The sequence below is a fragment of the Vipera berus genome, assembly GCF_964194415.1.
Source record: "Vipera berus genome assembly, chromosome: 4".
Lineage (NCBI taxonomy): Eukaryota > Metazoa > Chordata > Lepidosauria > Squamata > Viperidae > Vipera > Vipera berus.
The window spans coordinates 91,941,331-91,966,337 of record NC_138206.1 but is presented as its reverse complement, the minus strand read 5'-3'; the positions used below and the strand labels follow the sequence as shown (position 1 = coordinate 91,966,337).

The 25,007-nt window shown below is 36.9% G+C and overlaps 1 protein-coding gene across 1 annotated transcript; it reads left to right on the top strand.

The window, feature by feature from the left end:
• The first annotated feature begins 638 nt into the window (after nucleotides 1-638).
• On the top strand, nucleotides 639-24,371 carry CDC16 (cell division cycle 16). Its single transcript, XM_081327733.1, has 18 exons — nucleotides 639-822; nucleotides 1,869-1,923; nucleotides 3,047-3,144; nucleotides 3,641-3,679; nucleotides 4,362-4,502; nucleotides 4,913-5,072; nucleotides 5,362-5,456; nucleotides 6,822-6,955; nucleotides 8,892-8,971; nucleotides 10,753-10,802; nucleotides 12,132-12,205; nucleotides 12,383-12,508; nucleotides 13,873-14,025; nucleotides 15,020-15,083; nucleotides 20,286-20,347; nucleotides 22,510-22,645; nucleotides 23,045-23,135; nucleotides 23,622-24,371. Exons 1-18 carry the CDS (start codon nucleotides 775-777, stop codon nucleotides 23,882-23,884), a joined length of 1,869 nt encoding a protein of 622 aa, XP_081183859.1. The 5' UTR covers nucleotides 639-774; the 3' UTR covers nucleotides 23,885-24,371.
• Nucleotides 24,372-25,007: the final 636 nt, after the last annotated feature.

Genomic DNA, 25,007 nt, shown 5'->3' with positions numbered 1-25,007 from the left:
TTAACTTGTGGTGTAATTATTGGAATTCCTTTATCGATTGCTGATGGTTTAGTGTGCCTAGTGATGTCCACTTATTAAGAAGTTACATTGAATTCAAACAGGAGTTATTTCTGTTTTGCATTACTCAATTATTTTTTTCTATAAGAAAAAAATTAAATGCCATTAATGTATAAATCATTAACATATATAAAAAGTAATAACTCTGGAACCCACCTATGTCGTTCAAATTCGGAATAAAAGGATTGCTGCCTCTTCCCCACAATTTCTTTCCCTTCTAGAAATGATTAAATACTACTACTACTACTACTACTACTACTACTACTACTACTACTAATAATAATAATAATAATAATAATAATAATAATAATAATAATAATAATAATAATAATAATAATAATAATAATTATAACAATAATAATAATAATAACAACACTGCCACTTTCCTAAGTAAAGCCTCCGTACTTCACCCTCTGTAGGTCAGATATCCCCGGAACGCCAAGCGCAGAGGCCGCGTTTCCGGCGAAATAAGGGTGCAATTGAGAACGGCACACAGGCCCATACTGGGGAGGAAAGTAATTGCTAACGGACTCGTGAAGCAATGGCGAGAGGGACGCGTTGAACGCAGAGGGGGCGGGGTCTTAAGTTTCGGAAGCGGCTCACTCGGGGTCAGGAAGATAGCGACAGTTGCAAGGTGTCCGGCAGCGCCGAGGGGGGTTCCAGGGAACGGGCCAGCCTGGTCACCCGGTTCCTCCCGCGGGCGGGCACGGAAGGGGGATGAATCTGGAGCGCCTGAGGAAGCGGGTGCGGCAATACATCGACCAGGTGAGGTCGCGGGAGGATTTCGAGGCAGCATCCCTTTGCCTGCCGCCGCCTCCTGGGCTCGGGTCCTGACACTGTGGCTGCTTATCACCTGGACCTGGTCTGGGAAGTGGGGCGAGTGGGACCGTTCCTGAGCGTTGGGCTTTGTGGCTTTGTGGGGGGGGGGGTTAGAGAATCTCCAAAGCAACGCGCCCGGGAGCTGCGAGTGAGTTTCTGGCTTCCCTCTCCCTGGCACTCGTCCCTGGTTAATTGGAAGGAGGAAGAGGAGCAGCAAAGGGCTGTTGAGGCAAGAGCTCCAGGAGAAGGAATGCATGTGCCTTGAACTGCATAAAAATGTCAGGATGTTGTTTGTTACTATCTGCCCTTGGATTTTATTTATTTGATTGATTGATTGATTGATTGATTGATTGATTGATTGATGCCTTCAAGTCAGTTTTTGAATCCTGGTGTCTGTCAAACAAGTCCCTGCAGTTTGGGGGACTTGAATTGGTCTCTCCATCTGTTCTCCATTTGGTTGAAAAGAACATGGTGCAAGACTGAAGATAGTGCTTGTCTCTGTCTTTGTGGATCTAGAATACATTGAAGCATCATTGTTCCAGTACAGGTTTATTAGAAAAATGTCTTCTACATAGCAATAGGTGATCACACGATCCCAGGACACTGCAGCTGTCATAAATGCAGGCCAGTTGCCAAGCATCTGAATTTTGATCACAGGATCAAGGGGATGCTACACTGGTCGTGTGAAAAATGATCATAAGTCACTTTTCAGTGCTGTTTTTAACTTTTAACTGTCACTAAACAAATGCTTGTAAATTGAGGACTTTTTCATGAATTTTCATGAATAAATTTTCATGAAAATTACTTAATAATCTTTAGCCCTATCAAAATTTCTCAGCTTAACCCAACTTTCAGGTTTGCTACAAAACTAAGATGCAGGAAGGAGTGTGGAATTCTGTATAGAGTTTGTTGATTAGAAGATATGTATATAATATATACATATATATTTATTTACTAATAACAAATTGTAATTGTTTATTTCCCAAAAACAGCAACAGTATCAAAGTGCTCTATTTTGGGCAGATAAAGTAGCATCATTGTCCCATGGTAAGTTGCATATTTTATCTTACATGTGTATGTGTTTTAAAAAATTACTTTGTACTTTCCTTTTAATTTTCCCTTACTATATACTCTATGGGTTGGCTATTTTAAGTGGGAAAGTTGAGAACTGATGAGCTATACAGGTAGTCCTCACAAATAATTTGAAATTATGACAGTACTAAAAATAAATTTATGATCTATTTATGACTTTCATAACATCCCTCAGTCATGTGATTGCCCTTACAATCCATATATGTTGTCCTATGCCGGGCCTCTGGTTTTTTGTGTGTGTTTTTTTGTTTGTTTTCTTCCCTTGCAGAGCAGAGAAATTGAAGAGAAAAGATACTGTAAGAAAATAAGCTGTTTACTCTTCTATACATCAAAAGCAATGTGGTTGTATTGGCAGCCTGGGGTGCTAGGAGATTTCAAGAGAATAAACTGTTAGTTCTTCTACACCAGGCATGTCAAACTCGTGATGTCATGTGACATAATGCGACGTATCATGACCTTTTCCCCATTGCAGCAATGGGGTGAGCACGGTTTTGGTGTGACACATCCAGCCCACTGGCTAGCAGTTTTACATGCCTGTTATACACATTAAAAGCAATGTGATCATGCCGGCAATGGGAAAAGGTCAGGCAAGGGGAAATTGCTTACAAAAAAAAAAAACATCCCCCAGAGTGGAGAGATTGGAGATTTCCATCTGGAAAGCTCTGTTGCGATCATGTGATTTCCCACTTAGTGAATGCCTTAGCTGTGTAATTGCTTGTCACAAGTAGGGTTGTTAAGTGAGGACTACTTGCATAATACGTGTTCTTGTAAGTTAGATGCCTTGTCACTATATCACATACAGTCAGTATAGCTGCTTTGTCTGGATGCCCTGGCTTTTGATACTCAGATCACACAGAATACCTAGTTTGCTTTCATATGGTTGCAGTGTTCATGCAGATGCATGTGAATTTCAATGCTAAGAATTTATAAATGAGCTCAATTTGTATGCAATAGAAATGTTGTGAATAAAACAATCAGTGTGTATTGTATTGTGAATTAATAGTAACGTGCAAATAAAATACAACTGATAAGCTATATGTAATATTGTTTTTTTATATGCCTTTATGATTATTTTTAGAAGATCCACAAGATATTTATTGGTTGGCTCAATGTCTTTACCTTACATCACAATATCACAGGGCAGCACATGCTCTTAGGTCAAGAAAATTAGATAAGGTAAGTAACCACGGACATACTTGCAGTAATTCAGCTTAAATTTATTTATTTTATAGCATGTGTGAGAACTCTTTCTTTCCTGGTTAGAATATATTTGCTGGGAGCAGTGTGTTAAAAGTCAGATGCCAGGAACAGAAAAGCTGGAGATAAAAATTAGTTCAACCATACCTCCACTTATGCTACCACTGTTATTTCTTTTTCTCTCTTTCCCATAGACATCTTTCTCTTCCACTGGGCTATAATTTTGCATTTGGTAAAAAGTTTCTCATTAATAGAGAATGTATAGGATTCTTTTGGTGTTTTGTTTAAAGCCAGAAAACATCTCTGTAAATGCAAACAGATAGTTCAGTTAAGTTATAGAAAAATTTATAAAATAAAATGAATGTAGAACTGGATAAATTGAATAAATAAGAGATACAAAGGGCATATTGAGCATCGTCCTCTTAATGCAGTTCATCTTCAACTGAAAACTAATTAGAGTTTCTATTTTCTTTAGTTACATGAAGCATGTCAATACCTTGCAGCTAGATGTCATGTAAGTAATTAGTGACATACAACACATTTCTAGTAAATTGCCAATGAGAATAAAAAAATTCCCAAATCAAAATTTAAAAATTTGATTTTGTCTATCTTCTACTTTTAAGTAAGCTACAGTTCAGATGATACTTTAAGCATTATAATTTTTCTTAATCTTTTTATTTTGTAAAGATACAAAACTACAGTAATAAAACTGAATTAATATAAATATTTATATAAACAATTTTATTTATTTTGGTTATTTATTAAATTTGGTTGCAACAAGGCAACACAATTATAGCTATGTGAGTTGGTGTAGAAGCATGAGAATAAATAGCTATCTTCAGTTTATTTCTGAAGATAATTTTTAGAGGAAAATAGAGAAATGGGGAATGGAATTAAAAAGCATGGATAAGATAATTAGAATTCAATGAATGGAAGAAGTGAATAGAAATTGAAGCATTGTATACTAGATTATGAGACTGAAGAGATGAGACAAATTAGTATAATGTGGGGTAGGTAGATGTATGAAGGTAGAGTTGTGTTTAAACATATGTATGAATTGGTTAAGCAATACTTCTGGGTAGATGTATGAAGACAGAGTTGTCTTTAAACATATAATGTTTGAATTGGTTAAGCAATATTTTCTATGCACTGCTGCTTCAATCACAAATGTTCATACTCTGAGTTTCTCTGTGTAGTATGCTGCAAAAGAATATCAGCAGGCTCTTGATATACTTGATATGGAAGAACCAATCAACAAAAGATTGTTTGAAAAATACTTGAAGGATGAAAGTGCAGTGAAAGACTGTTCTAATGACTGGGAAATTTCACAAACTTCAGTAAGTGTTACTTGGGAGTAAGTTTGGGAGGATTATTAGAAGATCTAACTTTAGCTAGATGAAAATCAAGTAAAAACAAAGTATTTTAGGAATCTCCGTTGTGTCTACATAGACCCATATTTTATTCATACCAACTTCAGTCTGATGTCCTCTGAAAAAGCCTTTCCCAACAAAACTGGAGGTCCGTAAGAGGGGGAAAGTAATCTTACAGTAAAAGGATATAAGTGGGTATAATCTTTTTACTTCCTAATTTAGATAGACAATGAACCAATTTATAAAGCTCTATAAAAAAATCTGTTGAAAGGCACATATTATAAAAAAACAGTGTATTTCTCAGATGTAATTTGGGCTCAAATTCTAATTGAAAACCCGGATTTAGTCTTTGGATTCTAACCATTCTTTCTTATTAGATCAAGAGCTCGATTTGCCTTTTGAGAGGAAAGATCTATGATGCTCTTGACAACAGAACCCTAGCAACGTTCAGCTACAAAGAGGCTTTGAAACTTGACGTTTACTGCTTTGAAGCATTTGACCTTTTAACTTCGCATCATATGTTAACAGCAGAAGAAGGTTTGGACAATATTTTTTCTTCACTTAATTAAAAAAAACTTTATATGACATTCTGTGTATCAAATCCATTAGTTAGCATATGCAAACTTCACTAATCTTTTTACAAGATTTAGGTTTTAGGACATTGCCAAGCACTAGGAGAAAGATTTGCCAATAGCTACTTTTTTGCTGTGTCATAAAACAAATTACTGAGATGGTAATGAAATGTAAAGCCCTTATATATGAAAAGAAAGGACCATCCGGATGCCATATAGTTTTTAAATCTTTATTTACTTCATTTTATTTTAAGAAAAAGAACTACTTGAATCTCTACCTCTTAGAAAACAGTGTACAGAAGAAGAACAAGTATTACTACATTTTCTGTTTGAGAACAAATTAAAAAAGGTAATTTTTTAAAAATAAATGTTACAGATAATCCTTGACTCAATGAGACATTGTTCATATACTAGCTTTTTATATATTTTAAATCAGTTAGAGCCTGCTCTTCTGAAATCATCAATCATAAGGGTTCAAAAGAGAAATGCAGAATGAATATTGAAATTAGAAAACTGAAACTGAGGGCAAATACATATGTCCCAGAAATCAGGGAAAATAAAGATATAAGATAGTATTAAGCTATATTATGGTGATTCAGCATGTGAGGGCTCAAATGATGGAAGCTGATAGGAAAAATGGAGATTTAAATCATTATTAATTCATTATATTTGTATCAAGCATCAGTGACTGTTAGTAGTTAACAAAATATAAACAATTCAAAACATATGCAGTAAGCATTAAAAAGTAAATCATACTCAAAATTATAACTCCTCAAAAAGGTCCTTGGTGGCTGTCATCATCTCTATCAGACATAATCTGGATATGGTAAAAGGTGATCAAAATCCTTTCACATGCAGATCACATATCTCTTGAGTAAATGAGGCACTTACATAAGATAGGCAGAGATTACTTGAGAGAAACTGATAGAGGCCTTACCAGATCCACTAAATGGGTCATGAAAGTCTCCCAGGATGCTGGGCAGTTAGATACACCTCTAGATCTTTAGTGTATCCCCGTGGCTCAGTTTCACACATAGGTACTCACATTCCAGATCAGTGTCCCTGATCCCAGAGTGTCCCTGAACATCAAGCCACCCCCACCCCCACTATAGCATTGAGGTTTCTGAAGGACCTGAAACTTGGAATAAATTCAGCTTTCCTTTCTTCCTGTATTAAAAGGGTCATTCTTAGCATCAGATTTAATTCAAAGAAAAGGACAGGAAAAGTATTTCCTTGGCCATAGAAAGGGTTTATTTAGGCAGAGGTCAAAATGGGTGGAAGTGCAAAAAAGTAAACAGCTGGGAGTTCAAAGGCAGATTTTATTTTCTCTAGTAGTTTTTTTCTAGAATTGTCTAGAGCACAAGGGCCTAAAGAAACAAAAATCTCCGTTTTTAGCAGGCAATATGGTTGATACTGGATGGGATGAGTAAGGAGATCAAGCATTACCTGTGACAATGCCATTTGAGGGAGATACTAAATGATACCTTCAATAGTTGAACTGTTGAAAGGATCAAATGTGATGAGTAAATGCATCTCAGTAAACATATCCATTGTTTTTTGCAAATGTGTTTTATCTTACTAAGCAAATATCTCTAGAGAAAGCAGACTTTTTGAACTAAGGTGATGATATGAAAATAATCTGTTTTCTCTGATAAATTTTTCTATTCTTCTGAGGTGCTATTTGTTTCTCAACTGAAATTTCTTATGCTTGCAGTATAATAAGCCCAGTGAAACACCGATTCCTGAATCTGTAGATGGTCTTCAAGATAACCTCGATGTAGTAGTGTCTTTAGCAGAAAGGCATTATTATAACTGTGATTTTAAAATGTGCTACAAACTTACTTCTGTGTAAGTATTTGCATTTGTAATAGTAGCATTTATTTGTGATCATTCTTGCATATTTTAGCATTCTTGTGAAATAATGGTTTGTCGTGTTTATTAAAATGGTTAAAAGCTATCTGTTTTAGTTTACAAATACAAAGCAATTAATTATGTGCTTATATTCTTTGCAATGTTGGATTCAGTTAAGGATTTGTACAACTAGGGATTATCATGCAAAAAGTTAGAGTAAGTGGAGATACCCTTTCCTTAGCTTCTGGTCTTGGAGAGGAACTTCACCCATGGAGAGTTCCATATGGATAAGGCCACTTGGGGGAGTGTCAGAAGATCTTGAAGGAAAATGCTGCAAAGACAGGCACTTGGCCTATAGCAGTGGTAGGCAACCTTGGCTCTTTTATGACTCGTGGACTTCAACTCCCAGAATTCCTGAGCCAGCATAAAAGAGCCAAGGTTGCTTACCCCTGGCCTATGGCATTCCTGAACTGGAATAGGAATGTTCTCTTCTAAGTCACAGTATTAATGAAAGAATTCTACTGGGACACAGAATCAATCATGTCTGTAATGTCTTTTTGTATTTTTTGTTCTTTTGGGACAGTTGTTCTTAAGTTGTTCGACCCATTTAATTTTTTCTCAGTCTTAAATAATGCCATTCCGCTCACAAAGAAAAGCAGATTCTGCATAAGCATCTTGACAGCAACTGTCCCAAACTGGAGCCTCAACTCACAAACAAGCAATTACTATTTACTCCTTTACCAAGATATGTTGAAATGTCAGCCCTATAAGGTAGACCAGATTAAGAAACCAATGTCATATAGGCCAATGCTACTTTGTTGTAATAGCTATACTAACAGAATTTTGCATTTTCCCCTCCCTCACTTTTTCTCCATGTCAACTAAGGAGGGGTCTCTTTGAGAAGTTTAATGAAATTAGTTTCTTGGAATGGGCTCAAACCCTGCTTTCATGGTGATTGCCTTGGAAGTGGCTCTTCCTCCTGTCCTTCGTGACCATTCTCTATAGCCTCTACATCAGACATGTCAAACTCGTGACATCACACAATGTATCGGGACAGTTTTGCCATTGCTGGCAATGGGGTGGGCATGGCTTCTGGATGACGCATCCGGCCCGTGGGCCGGCAGTTTGACACCCCTGCTCTACATGAATTTACCTCCAATTTAAGTACAACCATTTTAGAATGTATCCCTCAACTGGAATCCCAATTCAAGAACAGTGGGTGTTCTAAGGGTAAGGTGCTTCCTTTCCTCATTTATACTGCTGTATAAAGGGACGTGGTGGCTCAATGGGTTAGGACGCTGAGCTTGTCGATCAGAAGATTGGCAGTTTGGCAGGTCGAATCCTGAGTGCCGTGTAGCAGAGTGAGCACCTGTTACTCGTTCCAGCTTCTGCCAACCTAGCAGTTCGAAAGCACGTTAAAAAAAATGCAAGTAGAAAAATAGGGACCACTACGGTGGGAATGTAACAGCATTCCGTGCACCTTTGGCATCTAGTCATGCCGGCCACATGACCACGGAGACGTCCTCGGACAAGCGCTGGATCTTCGGCTTTGAAACGGAGATGAGCACCGGCCCCTAGAGTTGGAAACGACTAGCACGCATGTGTGGGGGAACCTTTACCTTTAAATGAGCATACCAGTCGCAGCTATTTGCCTTTAGATAAATGTCATTCTGGCTTTCCAAAGTTTCATAGCTATAGAATCTCTATTCCTGACTAAGGAATTAAGGAAATTTGAATGAAACTGATTATTTGGGTTGGTGTATTTTAAGAAACTGCAGTCGTTTAGGGTTTCCTCTGGATCCTTTGAAGGAAGGCAGGATGCAAAAGTAACAAATTCTATAATTCTACAATCTGAAGTTCAATAACAATGATTTGGTTATACTTGAAGTAACTTTCTAAAAAATTATAAGATCTTATTTGGGCTTATTTGTAGAGTAATGGAAAAGGATCCATTCCATGCCAGTTGTTTACCTGTACATATTGGGACACTTGTGGAGCTGAATAAAGCAAATGGTGAGAAATTGTTTTATGTACAGTATGTTGAAAATGAGTAGATTACTTTTAAAGTTTCCAGGCATTTCCTTTATTTTTATTTTCCTAATGTTACTTTTATTGCGAATCATGAACAGGCACTTTATATCTAAGGATACAAATAATTCATTATTGAGAACAAAATGGAGGGGGAGAAAAGAGTTTTCAGAGGGGAAGGTGATGTAATTGAATGTAGTAGGCTGGATTCCCAGAAGAAAGGGGCTGCACTGGAGAGGAATAAGAGACAATTCAATCCAGATATTTTGTGTGGAAAAAAGAGACAGCACCTCCCTAATTGTTCTCAGAGTATATAGTAGATGCAGATAGTGGAGGTTTGCCAGGCTTAGTTTGGCAACATTCAGGCTATAGATGTAGAAACAATAAAGAACTCACCTGTCATTCTTAGTTTTGGGGCCTGACAGCTGCCAGGCTGTAAGCATCTTGGCTTGACCTATGCCTGGAGCTAGGCTTGTGAGCTTAGCAGTAATTATAGCTACAAAACACCAAGACAGCACCCAATTCCCACAAATGCAAAGACCTTTGAAGAAAGACAGGAGCTGTATGACACTTTTCAAGACTTTTAACAGCTGAACCTCTGAAACTTGTTTATGTGGCTCAGCCAACTTGCAGAGATATAATGAAGTTAAATCTGTTTCGCTGGGACAACAGCCTACAGGTAGTGCTCAGCTTATGACTACTAGTTCAGCAACCAAAGTTATGTTGGTGTGAAATAAGGGCAACTTATAACTGGTCTTGATGTTGCAGTAGTTACAGCATCGCTGTGGTCATATGATTGCAATTCAGATGCTTGGCAACTGGCTTGCACTTAAAGATGCAGCACCCTGCAGTCTCATGATCATCATTTGCAGCCTTCTTTTCAATGGGAAGCCAGCAGGAGGTTGCAAATCCCTCTTGTAAGTCACTCCCCACTCCTGCCACTTTTTCTACTGAGGAGCCCCTGGGCAGCCAGCTAAGTGGGCCCTGGGTGGGCAGGCAGTATGTTTTCAACAGCCACCCCTTCATTGTACTTCAGCCAATGGGCTGAGAGAGGTTCTGTTTCCTTTCTATTTGTGAGGTAATGATTTCAATATTTAATGATACTAACCCAAGAGTTTGCTTGTAAGATTTAATTATTTTTTCAAATATTGCACCATACTTTTGGGTCTGCATTAAGAACTTTAAAAAAGATACTCCTTTTACAAGAAAAAATGATTTTGTGTTTCATAATTTATAATATGTAACTAAAATGAGTCAATATTGCACCTAATTTTACAGTATTTTAATTCACCGTTTTCTAGGTAAGCATGTAGATTTCAGTGCAAAGTCACCAAGACACTGTAAAATTGTTTCATTTGTATTGGGAAAAAACAAGACTTAAGTTGGTAGAGATGAGACCCATTCAGACACTTATTTCTAACAAAAAAGTTGGCATCTTAAAAAATGGAAATTGGAAGTTGATCCAGTAAATGAAAATTATACCTATACTACTTTTTAATTAATATGCAGCTTGCATGTTATCCTGTTAATTAGACTAAAGTAAGTGATGTCTTCGTATGTTTTTGAAACTGTTAGAAAGGAGGTTTGGAAATTAGATTTTATAGTGTAACTTTCTACCATTTGTTGGGTCATTTTATTATTTTAATCATTTAAAAATATTTTTAGTCTGGTTTCTTTTCAGTTTACATACTTTTTAAAATCATGATATAATTTCTCTATTGTGTTTGACATAAATCTTGCTGAACATATTCATTCTATTTTTCTAGAACTTTTCTATCTTTCTCATAAACTGGTGGATTTGTATCCAAATAATCCTGTAAGTTATATATTTTTTATTTTTAATAGCACTGCTATAATTTAAACAAAAGATAAGCATTAGACTGTATACAGTGAAATATACAATTTGATATGTCTAGGTGAGGATATTAAAGCTGATTCGTGCACAAACTGTGCAACACTCAAGAAAGTGTCCAATATAAACATTCCAGACATTCAGACACAATTTATGTGAGAAAGTTGCAATAAATATAAATATTTGAATTTGATCAATCTGCCATGATGAGGGACAGCTGTATTATAAATGTGGAAGTGTATATTAGAATAATATTCTTTTTTGTAAAGTCGTAAGGCACACAGGCCTTGGACCCTTGCCATGTAAAGAATTTCTGACTTTGGCATTAGATTCTCTCCAGATTTCTCTCTCTCTCTTAGATTTCTGATTCTGGGGAATTAAACCTTTGTCTCTGATATTTATTCTAAGCTTTGGAGCAGAAATTTGCTCCATTCCATTGTCGTATGAAATATTGTGGTTGCTGAAGTGCAAGGTGATGACAGATTTTCATTAATTAATCAGATGCTGGAGATTTTTTCCTAAAGGACATTGTTAATAAAAATGCAAGTAATATAATAAAGCAATGCTGAGAAGATCAGAAAAAGAATATTCAAGCATGTAAAAAAGCAGTTATGTTTCCAAGGCCTCAGAAAAATTCTAAGGAAACACAGAATGGAATGGTAGCATAGCTAGGATTCTGGTAGGATATTCTTATTTAAACTAAAGTTACCGATATTACCAAGTTTAATGTAGAATGCATCAGAATGAAAGAGAAGGGGTTATGTTACTTACCAGCATGCTGTCTTAAATACACACAATACTTATAATGTTATTAGAATCCATTCTGCTTTCTGCTTGCTATGTGAAAAAAGGTTTTCTCAGCAACAAAATGCTATGGATTCAGCACTGCGAAAATAAGGAATTGCCTCAAACAGGAGCAAATTTTCAAGAAAATGTACAGAGAAAAATCACTGGCAACTATGTATGTACTTGTCAGAGCAAGGCTATCAAAATAGTTAAAAACATAGAGTAATAATAATGTATTAAACTTGTATGCCACGTGACTCAACAATTTTGAACAGCTCAGTATCAAATAATTACGATAAAATCAATAAAAGATTAAAAGATTAATATAAAACATGACAAGTGCAATGAAGGGAGGAGTACTGTATAAACATTTGCATATATGCCTTTTAAAGACACAGAACCATATATGGCTATGCATTTATATATTGTAGTATTAGATTCATGAAGTGTTCGTTTTTCTAATTTATATTTCTGTAATACTCTGTTTAATTTAATTTTGGGTTTTAGGTCTCTTGGTTTGCTGTAGGATGCTATTATCTCATGGTTGGCCATAAAAATGAACATGCCAGAAGATACCTCAGGTAAGTTTTACTTCCTGAGAATTTGAAGCTAAGAAGTATATTTGTCATTTCTTTTTAAAAAATCTATGTTTTGAAGTATAGCATTTCTATTAAGAATTTAATTATTTATTAAATAGTTATAATATTGCAAGTTTACTAAGCTGTTGTTTTGGAAAATTGTTTTTTTTTCTGTTTCAGTAAAGCCACTACACTAGAGAGAACATATGGGCCAGCATGGATAGCATATGGACACTCATTTGCAGTTGAGAGTGAGCATGATCAGGCCATGGCTGCGTATTTCACAGCAGCCCAGTTGATGAAGGGGTACGTCACAATTCCAATTCCCAGGGAATAGGAATGCAAGTTCCAATCTGGGTTGATCACCAGGACCAGAAGTTTAATCTTCTGAGCTTTCGGGCTTATGCTGGAGCCCATCCTCAGGGGGCTTCTCTCTATTGGAATATGTTCTTTGGACTATCCTATTAGTCGTATTAGAAGGGACGCGGTGGCTCAGTGGGTTAGGACGCTGAACTTGTCGATCGGAAGGTCGGCAGTTTGGCGGGTCGAATCCCGAGTGCCGCGTAGCAGAGTGAGCGCCTGTTACTCGTCCCAGCTTCTGCCAACCTAGCAGTTCGAAAGCACGTAAAAATGCAAGTAGAAAAATAGGGACCACTACGGTGGGAAGGTAACAGCGTTCCGTGTGCCTTTGGCATCTAGTCATGCCGGCCACATGACCACGGAGACGTCCTCGGACAAGCGCTGGCTCTTCGGCTTTGAAACAGAGATGAGCACCGCCCCCTAGAGTCGGAAATGACTAGCACGCATGTGCGGGGGAACCTTTACCTTTACCTTTACCTTTTTATTAGTCGTATTTATGTGGTGCCCTCTTATTGGTTCATTGGGGTGTTGATGGCTGATGATCGGCTATTGTTTTCTTGTGTTGCCAAGTCCTTGGCTCCCAAGTACCTGATAAGCTAGTGGTAAATCAGTACTCCTGTTGACTGACATTTCCCTGGCTATCTTTGTACCTGCACAGCCAACAATTTTAGCTTGAACGTATACATTTAATGTATGTCCTTGTTCATTGCAATGTGAGGCTACCAATGAGTTTGTCTCCTCATCTGACTGCTCATTTGTGTTCTTGCAATTTGGTGGTTAGCTTCCTCCCCACCTTTCCTACATAGTCACAGGGACAATCCATGCAGAGGATCTGGTAGATTACATTAGAAGTATCTCTCACTTCCAAGCGATCTATGCAGTGCATGATTTGTCCTTCTATGGTAGCCCCTGCAATGCCCACTTGCAGATCTTGGAAGCTATATTCTACTGCATTATCCTGGGACACATATATTTGCCTTCATTCGTGATATCAGTGCAATTTGATAGCAATGTCTTAATGAGGGAATGTTCATATGTAAAGAAAAATGGAATTAAAACAGGTTAGCATTTACACTAAGATACATATTAGCCTTGTATAACTGAACTTCGTAACTGTATTTGATGAATTGGTGGATAGAATATATTTTTGGGGGGATATACTTTATAACATGGATCTGTTTTCTGCTTGTAAGATTTATTATGCTTTCATAAAAATATGAAAATTTACAGTATTTTTGATAGTTTTGTGTTGTAGCTGAAAAGCAAATGCATTTTTCTCCCTTTCATCTTAAATATCTTTGTTTTTGCAGTTGCCATTTGCCAATGTTGTACATTGGATTAGAGTATGGATTGACTAACAATTCAAAATTAGCTGAACGCTTTTTCAGTCAAGCTTTAAGTATTGCACCTGAAGATCCTTTTGTTATGCATGAAGTTGGGGTGGTAGCATTTCAGAATGGGGAGTAAGTATATTTTTATGACAGTTTGTACGCATGAAAGTATACTGCTGTATACTGCATATTATTCTGCATACTAGATTAAATTACAGGGCTACAGTAGCAGCATTTATTACTGCTATTATAGTTATTAAACTTAATATAAGGAACAAAATATGTGCTGACACAGCAATGACTTTTTTCTTTCCATGACTATAAATGTTATTTTTAAAACCTGAGAATTATTTCTCTCAAGTTTAAATAGTCAATATATTCCTGTACTAACCCCTCCCCCCATATTTTCACAAATTGCTGACTTTAGAAAAGCATGTAAATGTGTCAGCTTTTTAAAAGATACTTTTAGTGCTGCATTCTTAATTCATTTCTTCCTCCAAAGGAAAACATAATGTAATTAAAAACAAAAGAAAGAAAATCAAAGACACGTTTATTTCATATGCATTGAAGATACCACAGTGGATAGATTTTGTGTTTAAGACATGGTCATATTTAATGTTTTAGCGCTTCATACACACTTGTTTTTTTGAAAAATAGAAACTGGTCCTCATCAGCCATAATCTTTTCATAAATTCCCAAGGCAGTAAGAGAAACAAAGAAATAAGAAAGTCTGTTAGCATTTTGGATGAAGAGCAACCGTATTAAAAAAGTTTGGTTTACTCTGTCCTATCCATATTTATAAATTATGTATTAATTTATCTGTGAAAGCAATACCCACATTTATTTTTTATTCAAATGTGACTGGAGAGATGTTGACTTCAGCATCTTGGTCTCCTTTCACACTCATAATAAAAACAGCCTAATTAAGTATGCAATTATTACATTTTCACCAGTGCCTTGGAATATGAACAATGATAGAATGGATTAATACCTATATTTCTGATAAAATATAATTGAGACATCGTATGTTCCATCCACAAAATAAAATATCCTTTCATTTTTAATTTTTTTTAAAAAAATTGAAAAGACTTAAATATCTATTATGAAGTGCTTTATTTTCTTTCAGCTGGAAAACTTCAGAAAAGTGGTTTCTTGATGCACTAGAAAAGATCAAAGCTATTGGAAATGAGGTATTTAGTTACCTATATTTTTCTTACTAAGACTGTTGGCTACAAGCTAGTGCTGTTTTAAAATATAAGTGTAGAACATCTCTTGGGCCCAGTATTCAGCTGATGAAGATTTCAGAATGTACATACATAGTCTTGTAAGTATCGTATCAATCCATAGAGGGCTTTGCAGGTGATAACCAGTACCTTGAATTGGACCTGGAAGCCTATAGGTAGCCAATGAAACTATCAAAAAACAAATATAATGTTACCAAACCTACTTTTTCTTATTAGTAGCCAACTCTCTGCATTTAAGATCAATTGCAGCTTCCAGTTCATTTTCAAGGGTAGAATATGTGATGGGTTGACAATGGCATGAATCACATTCAGATGGTCTTTGTAAACCAAAAATCTCTACAGTTTGCATATCCATCAAAGCTGGGCAAAGATCACTCCCTCAATTACTAGCCTACAAGGACAGATTATTCATCTAGGGTCTGTAATCTGTGCTCTTCAGGCAGAAATCAGGTGTTCTGTTCAGCCCTCCTACTCTACTGAGCCTCCACGCTATCAGCCCCCTCTACCGCAAAGATCCTGCAGGAGAAGGGCAGTGTGGACAACCGTGGGATCTGGCAGGGTGAGAGCTGTGAACCATAAACCCAAAGCTTTAGCTGTGTCCCTGCATAACAGATACAGTGCCCTTGCTGACCTTAACAGGGACATTAAAGAAACAGGTCAAGGTAATTGATGATAACTCAAATAAGCAGGGGACCATGGTCCGAGATGAACTTGTTTTTGACAGGGAGAAGTGCGAATCAGGTATTACACATCAGTCATGCAAGAAAAGAAATGTACCCAAAAAGAGAAGCCACCTTCTAGTTGGTGACTCAATTATAAGGGATGTAAATTTAGGAAAGGATACAGAGGTTTCAAAAGAGGTCAGGTGTCTTCCAGGTGCTACTGCCAGTAGGGACAAGAAGCGTATTTTCAAAATAGTCAACAATGCCAGCAAAGACTGTGATGTGGATGCCATTGTACATCTTGGCACTAACGATCTGTCCCAAAACGATGTACTCTCTGTGCAGAATGATTTCCAGAGCTTGGGGCAGGAACTCAGCAGAATAGGCTGTAGGCTCACTTTTTCAGAGGTCTTACCAGTGTATAAGGAGCAAAATGGAAAAGGCCAGCGTATAGCAGAATTTAATATGTGGCTAAAGGAGTGGTGTAAAGGAGAAGGCTTTGGTTATATTAGTCACGATGTCTGTAGCTGGTCCAATGAAAAAATGTACAAAAGAGATGGTCTGCATCCATCCAAGAAAGGGACTGAGTTACTTGGCAATAAATTCACAGCTTTTCTGGAGGAATATTTAAACTAAACGGGGACAGTGAGTTAACTGATACAGAACATCACTGTCCCCGGCAATCTAAGAAAATAGGGGAACTCAGGCACCACACAGGTTATGTAGCAAGTAAACACAGGGTCAGTCATAAAGGACTCAAATGTCTGTACACCAATGCGCAGAGTATGAACAGTAAGCAGGGTGAACTAGAAATTCAGGTAAAAGGGCGGATATGATATTGTTGCCATTACGGAAACATGGTGGGACGAAACCCACAAATGGAACACACAGCTAGAGGGATTTAAATTATATAAAAGAAACAGACTAAACAAAAGAGGAGGTGGAGTTGCTCTCTATATAAGAAATAACTATCTCTACAGAAATAGAGCACAACAATGATGAAAACTGTAAACTTGAATGCATTTGGGTCAATATAAAAGGGGGAAAAATGACATTGCCATAAGTGTATACTATAGGCCGCCCAACCAAGCAGAGAAAATAGATGAACTTTTTGCTAGTCAGTTAACTAAGGTATGTAGGAAGCGCATCACAATCGTAATGGGGGACTTTAATTACCCTGATATCAACTGGGAGACAAATTCTGCACCAAGTGGAAGATCTAACAGATTCCTGACAAACCTAGCAGACAACTTTCTTTCCCAAAAAGTAGAGAAGGGAACTAGGGGATTAGCCATATTGGATTTATTCTCACGAACAGAGATGAAATGATAGAAAGTGTCGAAGCCACAGGAACCTTGGGGGGAAGTGATCATGCAATATTGGAATTCAACATTATGGAAGCACAAGCAATAGAATACAGCCAAACTAGAGTCTTGGACTTTAAAAGAGCTAATTTCAATAAATTTAGAGAGACCTTGGGAAGAATTCCACGGATGAGAATCCTAAAGGGGAAAACAACTCAAGAAGCTTGGGAAATTTTGAAAAGTGAGATAATAAAGGCCCAGTCTAGCACAATACCAACAAAGAAGAAAAATAACAGCTTTCAAAAGAAAGCAGCATGGCTGCATAAAGAACTCTGATAAACTGAAAGATAAAAAGGACAAGTATAAGAAGTAGAAAGAGGGGCACATAACTAAGGCAGAATATCAGCAAACAGCCCGTGCCTGCAAAGATGAAGTGAGGGAAGCTAAGGCTCAAAATGAACTACGGCTTGCGACCAAAGTCAACAATAACAAAAAAAGCTTCTTTCAACATATAAGAAACAAGAAAAAAGTTAAGGAAATGATTGGTCCATTAGTGGGGGAAAGTGGCAAGAAGGTGACAAGCAACAGGGTGAAAGCAGAACTATTTAATTCGTTTTTTGCATCTGTCTTTACACAAAGGGAAAAAACAGTCCAACCTACCAAAACCAGTGCCATAAAAAACAGAATAGAAAGGCAAGTTAAGATAGGCAAGAAAATGGTAAGTGAGCACCTGTCCAGCCTAGACGAGTTCAAATCACCAGGACCAGATGGATTACACCCCAAAGTTCTCAAGGAACTGGCAGACGTGATCTCAGAACCACTGAACTATATTTTTCAAAGATCCTGGAGCACTGGGGAACTACCAGAGGACTGGAAGAGAGCTGATGTAGTTCCCATATTCAAAAAAGGGGAAAAAATAGATCCAGGAAACTACAGACCTATCAGCCTGACCTCAATACCTGGGAAGATTCTGGAAAAGATAATCAAACAACAAATCAGCGAACATCTTGATGCGAATAAAGTTATCACTAAAAGCCAACATGGGTTTGTCAAAAACAGATCATGCCAGACAAACCTTATTGCATTCTTTGACCAAGTGACAAAACTAGTGGACCAGAGGAATGCTGTAGATATAATTTACTTGGACTTCAGTAAAGCATTTGATAAAGTAGATCACAACCTACTACTTGATAAGATAGAAAAATGTGGGTTAGATAGCATCACCACCAGATGGATTCGTAGCTGGCTGACAGGCCGTACTCAGCGTGTGGTCCTCAATGGAACTGCATCTACATGGAAGGAAGTGTGCAGTGGGGTGCCCCAGGGCTCTGTTCTGGGCCCAGTGCTCTTCAACATCATCAACGATTTGGATGAGGGGATAGATGGGGAACTCATCAAATTTGCAGATGACACCAAGCTGGCAGGAATAGCCAATACTCCAGAAGATAGGCTTAAAATACAGGAGGATCTGGACAGACTCGAACACTGGGCACTATCTAACAAAATGAAATTCAATGGTGAAAAAAGTAAGGTTCTACATTTAGGCAGGAAAAATCAAATGCACAGGTATAGTATAGGTGGTACCTTGCTCAATAGTAGTAACTGAGAGAGATCTCGGAGTCCTAGTGGACAATCACTTAAATATGAGCCAGCAGTGTGCTGCAGCTGCCAAAAAAGCCAACACAGTGCTAGGCTGCATTAACAGAGGGATAGAATCAAGATCACGTGAAGTACTAATACCACTTTACAATGCCTTGGTAAGGCCACACCTGGAATACTGCATCCAGTTTTGGTCACCACGATGTAAAAAAGATGTCGAGACTCTTCTAGAGTACAGAGAAGAGCAACAAAGATGATTGGGGGACTGGAGGCTAAAACATATAGGGAACGGTTGCTGGATTTGGGTATGTGTAGTTTAATGAAGAGAAGGGTGAGGGGTGACATGATAGCAGTGTTCCAATATCTCAGGGGCTGCCACAAAGAAGAGGGAGCCAAGCTATTCTCCAAAGCACCCGAAAGCAGGACAAGAAGCAACGGATGGAATCTAGTCAAGGAGAGAAGCAACCTGGAACTAAGGAGAAACTTCCAGACAGTTAAAACAACTAACCAGTGGAACAACCTGCCTCCAGAAGTGGTGAATGCTCCAACACTGGAAGGTTTTTAAGAAGAGACTGGCCAGCCATTTGTCTGAAATGGTATAGGGTTTCCTGCCTGAGCAGGGTGTTGGACTAGATGACCTCCAAGGTCCCTTCCAACTTCTTCTTCTTCTTCTTCTTCTTATTATTATTATTATTATTATTATTATTAATAATAATAATAATAATAATAATAATAATAATAATAATAATAATAATAATAATAAATCATCTGCTACTTGAGCAGCAACTATGTATACAGGAAGACCTGAAAAGTAGTGAGCTGCTTCTTAAAAAAGGATGGAACCCTGTCCTGAGCTGAACTAGCGAATCATATCAAGACAAATTTATCACCTACAAATATCCACTCCATTATCAGAATTAACGTGAGGTTGTTCTAACTTATCTAGTCCTCATGGCCTCTAGACACATAGGTTAAAATCTCCACAGCATATCTTGCCTAGCCAAAGAGTGGTGATGTACAATTGAGTATCAGTAACATGCTGCTGATACCTTAACCAAAACCAACAAATGAATTCCTACAGCAGTTTTCCTCATCCATATTGCAATACAGGGCTGACAATAGCTGCAGATTCCAATATTTGTGCAAATGGGCATAATCATGGTCAGTATAACTTTTTATTAATTTACTGTTTAAATTTTTATTAGCCAATATTGTCTTTTTCCAGATAATTATATGCTCAAAATAATGCATATTAAACCTCTCAATAAATCTAACCGGAACTTATAACATAGGGAGTTTATTGGTATTCGGTGGGGAAAATATCCATCAAGAAACCCCAAATATTCTGGCTCCTGTTATATATTAATGAGAAAGAATTCATAATGAATTATTTATTCATTTATAAAATATTGTATAGTTTGTCATTTTAAAAAGGATTTAATGGCATTAAATCTAATCTATTTCAAGAATTCCTTATACACGCATGGAAATTTTCTGACATACTATAATAATATGTTATCTTATTTAAGTGGGACCTTTCCTCAGAATGATATTTCTTTATATGTGATGTTCTTTTGCTACAGGTGACTGTAGATAAATGGGAACCTTTACTGAATAACTTGGGCCATGTGTGCAGAAAACTGAAGTAAGTCTGTGCATATGGAGATTGAAGGGGGAGAAACTTTTTAACCGGTAGTTATTATTTTAAGTTTATTTTATGTTAGTCTCAATTCTATAATTTATAAAAATCTTAGCACTGTATAGGTAGACTGGAAAAAAACATCCCAGAAGACAAAGGCAAAGTATTTTTGTATTATAAGACTTGGTGTGGTATAATGGCGAAGTGTTGTTTATTTATTTTTTGTTATTTCATTTGTTTCCCGTTGGACTAGACTAGGGAGATTGATAGATCTATCAACCTACCTACCTATTTACAGTAGATATAAAAAGTCTACACACTCTTATTAAAATGCCAGTTTTTGAGATTTAAAATAATCAGACCACGATATATCACTTCAGAATTTTTTCCACTTTTAGTATAACATAAGTTGTACAATACAATTGAAAAACAAAGTCAAATCTTTTTTGGAGGGGAATAACAACCTAGCAACCTAGCAGTTCGAAAGCACGTAAAAAATGCAAGTAGAAAAATAGGGACCACTACAGTGGGAAGGTAACAGCGTTCCGTGCGCCTTTGGCGTCTAGTCATGCCGGCCACATGACCATGGAGATGTCCTCGTACAAGCGCTGGCTCTTCGGCTTTGAAACGGAGATGAGCACCGGCCCCTAGAGTTGGAAACAACTAGCATGCATGTGCAGGGGAACCTTTACCTTTTTAGCAATAAAGAAACTTACAATAACATAGTTGCATAAGTGTGCCCACCCTTAAACTAATACTTTGTTGAAGTACATTTTGATTTTATGACAACATTCAGTCTTTTGGGGTAAGAGCCTATCAGCATGACACATCTTGTCTTGGGAATCTTTGCCCGCTCTTCCTTGCAAAAGAGCTCCAAATCTGTTTGATTGCAAGGGAATCTCCTGTGCACAGCCTTCTTCAGGTCACCCTAACGATTTTCAATTGGATTCAGGTTTGGGCTCTGGCTAGGTCATTCCAAAATTTTGATCTTCTGGTGAAGCCAATTTTTTGTTGATTTGGAGGCATGTTTTGGGCCATTGTCATGTTGAAAGATAAATTCCTCTTCATCTTCAGCATTTTAGCAGAGACCTGAAGATTTGTTCCAAAATGGTTCATAATTCCCTCCACCTTGACTAAAGCCCCAGTTCCAGCTGAAGAAAAGCAGCCCCAAAGCATAATATTGCCATCACCATGCTTCACTGTGGGTATGGTGTACTTTTGATGATGCTCAGTGTTTATAATGTTTCCAAGATACCTTTTGGAATTATTGCCAAAAGATTCAAACCATAACACATCTTCTCACATGCTTTTGTTAGACCTGATGTAGATTTTAGACCTGATGTAGATTTTTACAAGATGTAACTGGGATTGGATGATTTTCTTTGTAAGAAAAGGCTTCTGTCTTGCAACCCTACTTCACAGTCCAGATATGAAGAATATTCCTACGGCTTCTTTATAATATTGCTGTAGGCCTCTTGGCAACTTCTTGAACCAGTTTTCTTCTTGTTTTTTCATCAATTTGGATGGACATCCAGTACTTGAAAATGTCCTTGTGCCTTATTTTCTCCACTTGATGACTGTCTTCTCTGTGTTTCATGGTTTATCCAATTTCTTGGAAATAGTTTTGTACCCTTCTCCTGGCTACCTTCCAACAATGGGATCGCTTTGATGCTTTCCAAGCTGTTTGTAGACCATGTCTTTTGCTGTGAGAGGCAACTGAGTAAATGTCAAAAAAATCCTACTAGAACAGCTGAACTTTATATGGGGTTGATCAGAATCACTTTAATAGATTGCAAGAATGTACTGACTACTATTAAACATCAGTTTGAATGTGATTGGTTAATTCTGAATATAGCGACTTCCAAACTTATAAGAGGGTGTGCACACTTATGATTGTGTATCCATTATCCATCAAATTTATATGCCAGCTAGCTCACTATCAAGTGACTGAGTAATATTTCTGTATCCTCACCCATAAAAACTCACAGCCCGTATAGCCCAGCTTTTTATTGTGGGTGGAAAAAAATGTAGAAGTTGGAATTCCTTGTATTCTGCCTTGAGTTCTTGGAAGAATGCAGAATGTATATCATAAGACAGAAATATTAAAGGATCCTGCTAATTATATTGTAGTAATTTGTCAAATGCATTATTTATCTTTATTTTAAAAGGAAATATGAAGAAGCTCTTGAATATCATCGTCAAGCTCTGGTCTTGATCCCTCAAAATGCTTCCACGTATTCTGCAATTGGATACATACACAGTCTAATGGGAAACTTTGAAAGTGCAATTGATTATTTTCATACAGTATGTGTATATTTTATTCAGTATATATTTATTTGTACAAACAAAAATGTGCATTAAAGAATCACAACTTCAAAGCATAGGATATCAAAATGTTCAGGATTGTCACCACTCCCTTACTTGTTTCCCTTCGCCCATTAACGTTATATTAACATTCCGTTTGTATTCAACATGCTGCTTAGTTCACCTGAGTTGTTTGGTGGGAGGAATGAATTATATCGGATATTTCTAAAAGACCCTGGTCTGTGGCAAATCATGTGAAAAATTCTTCCTAATATGCTGATACCTCTCCCTTGTATGTTATTGATACTATTTTGGCTACAAAGGACAATCATTTAGAGAATTTTAATCTGTTAGATATACTTGAAAAGCTAGGTTTATTTGTTTGTCCTTTTGAAACAGGCCCTTGGTCTTAGGAGGGATGATACGTTTTCAGTTACTATGCTTGGACATTGCATAGAAATGTATATTGGAGATTCTGAAGCCTACATTGGTAAGTTGTTATTTTAGTACTGCTCCTTATATTTGTTCGTGTCTTCCCACACTGGCTGTGGTGGTTACCTCAAAGAAACATGCATGATATGTAGTTATTTAGCATAGTGAATGATTGACCAGACTTAATAATAATAATAAAATGAAGATAAAAATATAATTTAATATATATATTATAATCGTTGTGAAGAATATCATAAGTCACTTCTTGGTACTTTTTTCTTTTCCATTTTCTTGACCTTGTATTGCACATTGCTTTTTTCTTGCTTTCTCTTTTATTTTTCCTTTTTTGCTGTCTGTGTTACCTTCTACCTTTTTGTTTAAAGTTTTAATAAACATTATATTTGCAAAAACATATTTCCAAGTTGAAATCAAGGTTCCTTCACTACTGATAAACTTCTCAAATCCCTCAACATGCAACAAAGAAAAATGACATGACAAACAGATCTTAACTATATGAAAAATTAACCTAAGCGATTTCTTTTAGGGACTGCAATTAAGGATAAACTCAGATGCTATGATTTTGATGTGCATACTATGAAGACATTGAAGAACATCATCTCCCCTGCATGGGGTGCATTGGAATTTGATATAGAAAGGCAAACGACAGAAGAAAGCAATATGGCATTGGAAGCACCTCATCAAAGAAAAACCACAGAAGAACCCCCTCCATTAGATGAAACTTTTGAAATTGAAATGAATGAAAGTGACATGATGTTAGAAACATCCATGTCAGACCATAGTACATGACCTTAGAATATTGGTGCAGATTCATCACTGTGCAGAATCATTAAGTAATTTATCATTCATCCCTTTATGAATTTGTTGTTTTATATAACTATGTATACCATGTGGCCATCAGAGAACTGTCTAAGATGGTGACAGTATTCTGTTTATATCAATTTTATTCAAAATAATGTATTTTTAACTTTCACTGCATCGTGGGACTGCTATTAGACAGTGAATGTACAAACAAAAAATCAAATTGGATTACAATATATATGTTTCTGTACCCATGAACTGATAAATTGCTGCTTTGCCTTTTTCCATCTTAATTATGTGTCAGAATGTCCTGAAAAAAGTAGTTTTGATATTATATTTTATTCTTTAATTCAGAATTAAATTTTTCATTTGATCTCTACATATAATTGTTAAAAATTATCAACTGAATTCATTTTTTTCACTGAATTGTAGGCAAATCGTTTTTACTGTGATAGTAAATATGCCGCCCGTCTAATATTTGTCACTTTCTTTGACTATGGTTTCTTGATTATCTTCCTCACCCTGGAGAGATTAGTGGCTAAATAATTCATGTATTTTTGCAGATTTAAGCAATTACTACGGTCAAAGATAGCAGTAGGGTTGTAAGTACTGAGTATCGGTAAAGGGGCAAAACCACAGAAAAACTCAGAAGTCAAACACAGTTGATTAAAATTTTGAAAGAAGGGATTGAAGAGAAAGAGGTGTTCATGGTCACCCCTGCAGTTACACAGCAAAGTTCCTAGCAAGGCTCGTAAATATGAATTCCTTAACAACTGAGAAGTTATGGGTAGCAGTACATATTGAAGCATTTTGTTGTCTCAGGTTGCTTCAGGGCAGTTCACATAAGTAAAGGTACCATTGAAAGCTGTAATATAAATACTGCTAAGCCAGATCCAAATGCTCTTGAGTTCTGGCAACACAAGAATTTCATAATAATTCTGAAATTTAATTTCAACTGTCCTATAGCCATAGTCAAAGAGGGTAGCCTATTATTTAACTGTTTTCCTGCTGTCTGCTGTATTAAACACTATTCTTCATAAAAACAAGGAAAAAAGACCTGCAGGTAGGCTGTTGCAAGAAAAAAATGGGATGGAACAGGTGAGTTTGCATT

Coding starts and splice junctions, on each gene's coding strand:
- CDC16 (XM_081327733.1), top strand. CDS start 775: ATGAATCTGGAGCGCCTGAGGAAGCGGGTGCGGCAATACATCGACCAG. Junction 12,509..13,872: donor GCAGCCCAGTTGATGAAGGG/GTACGTCACAAT, acceptor TTGTTTTTGCAG/TTGCCATTTGCCAATGTTGT. Junction 20,348..22,509: donor CATGTGTGCAGAAAACTGAA/GTAAGTCTGTGC, acceptor TTATTTTAAAAG/GAAATATGAAGAAGCTCTTG.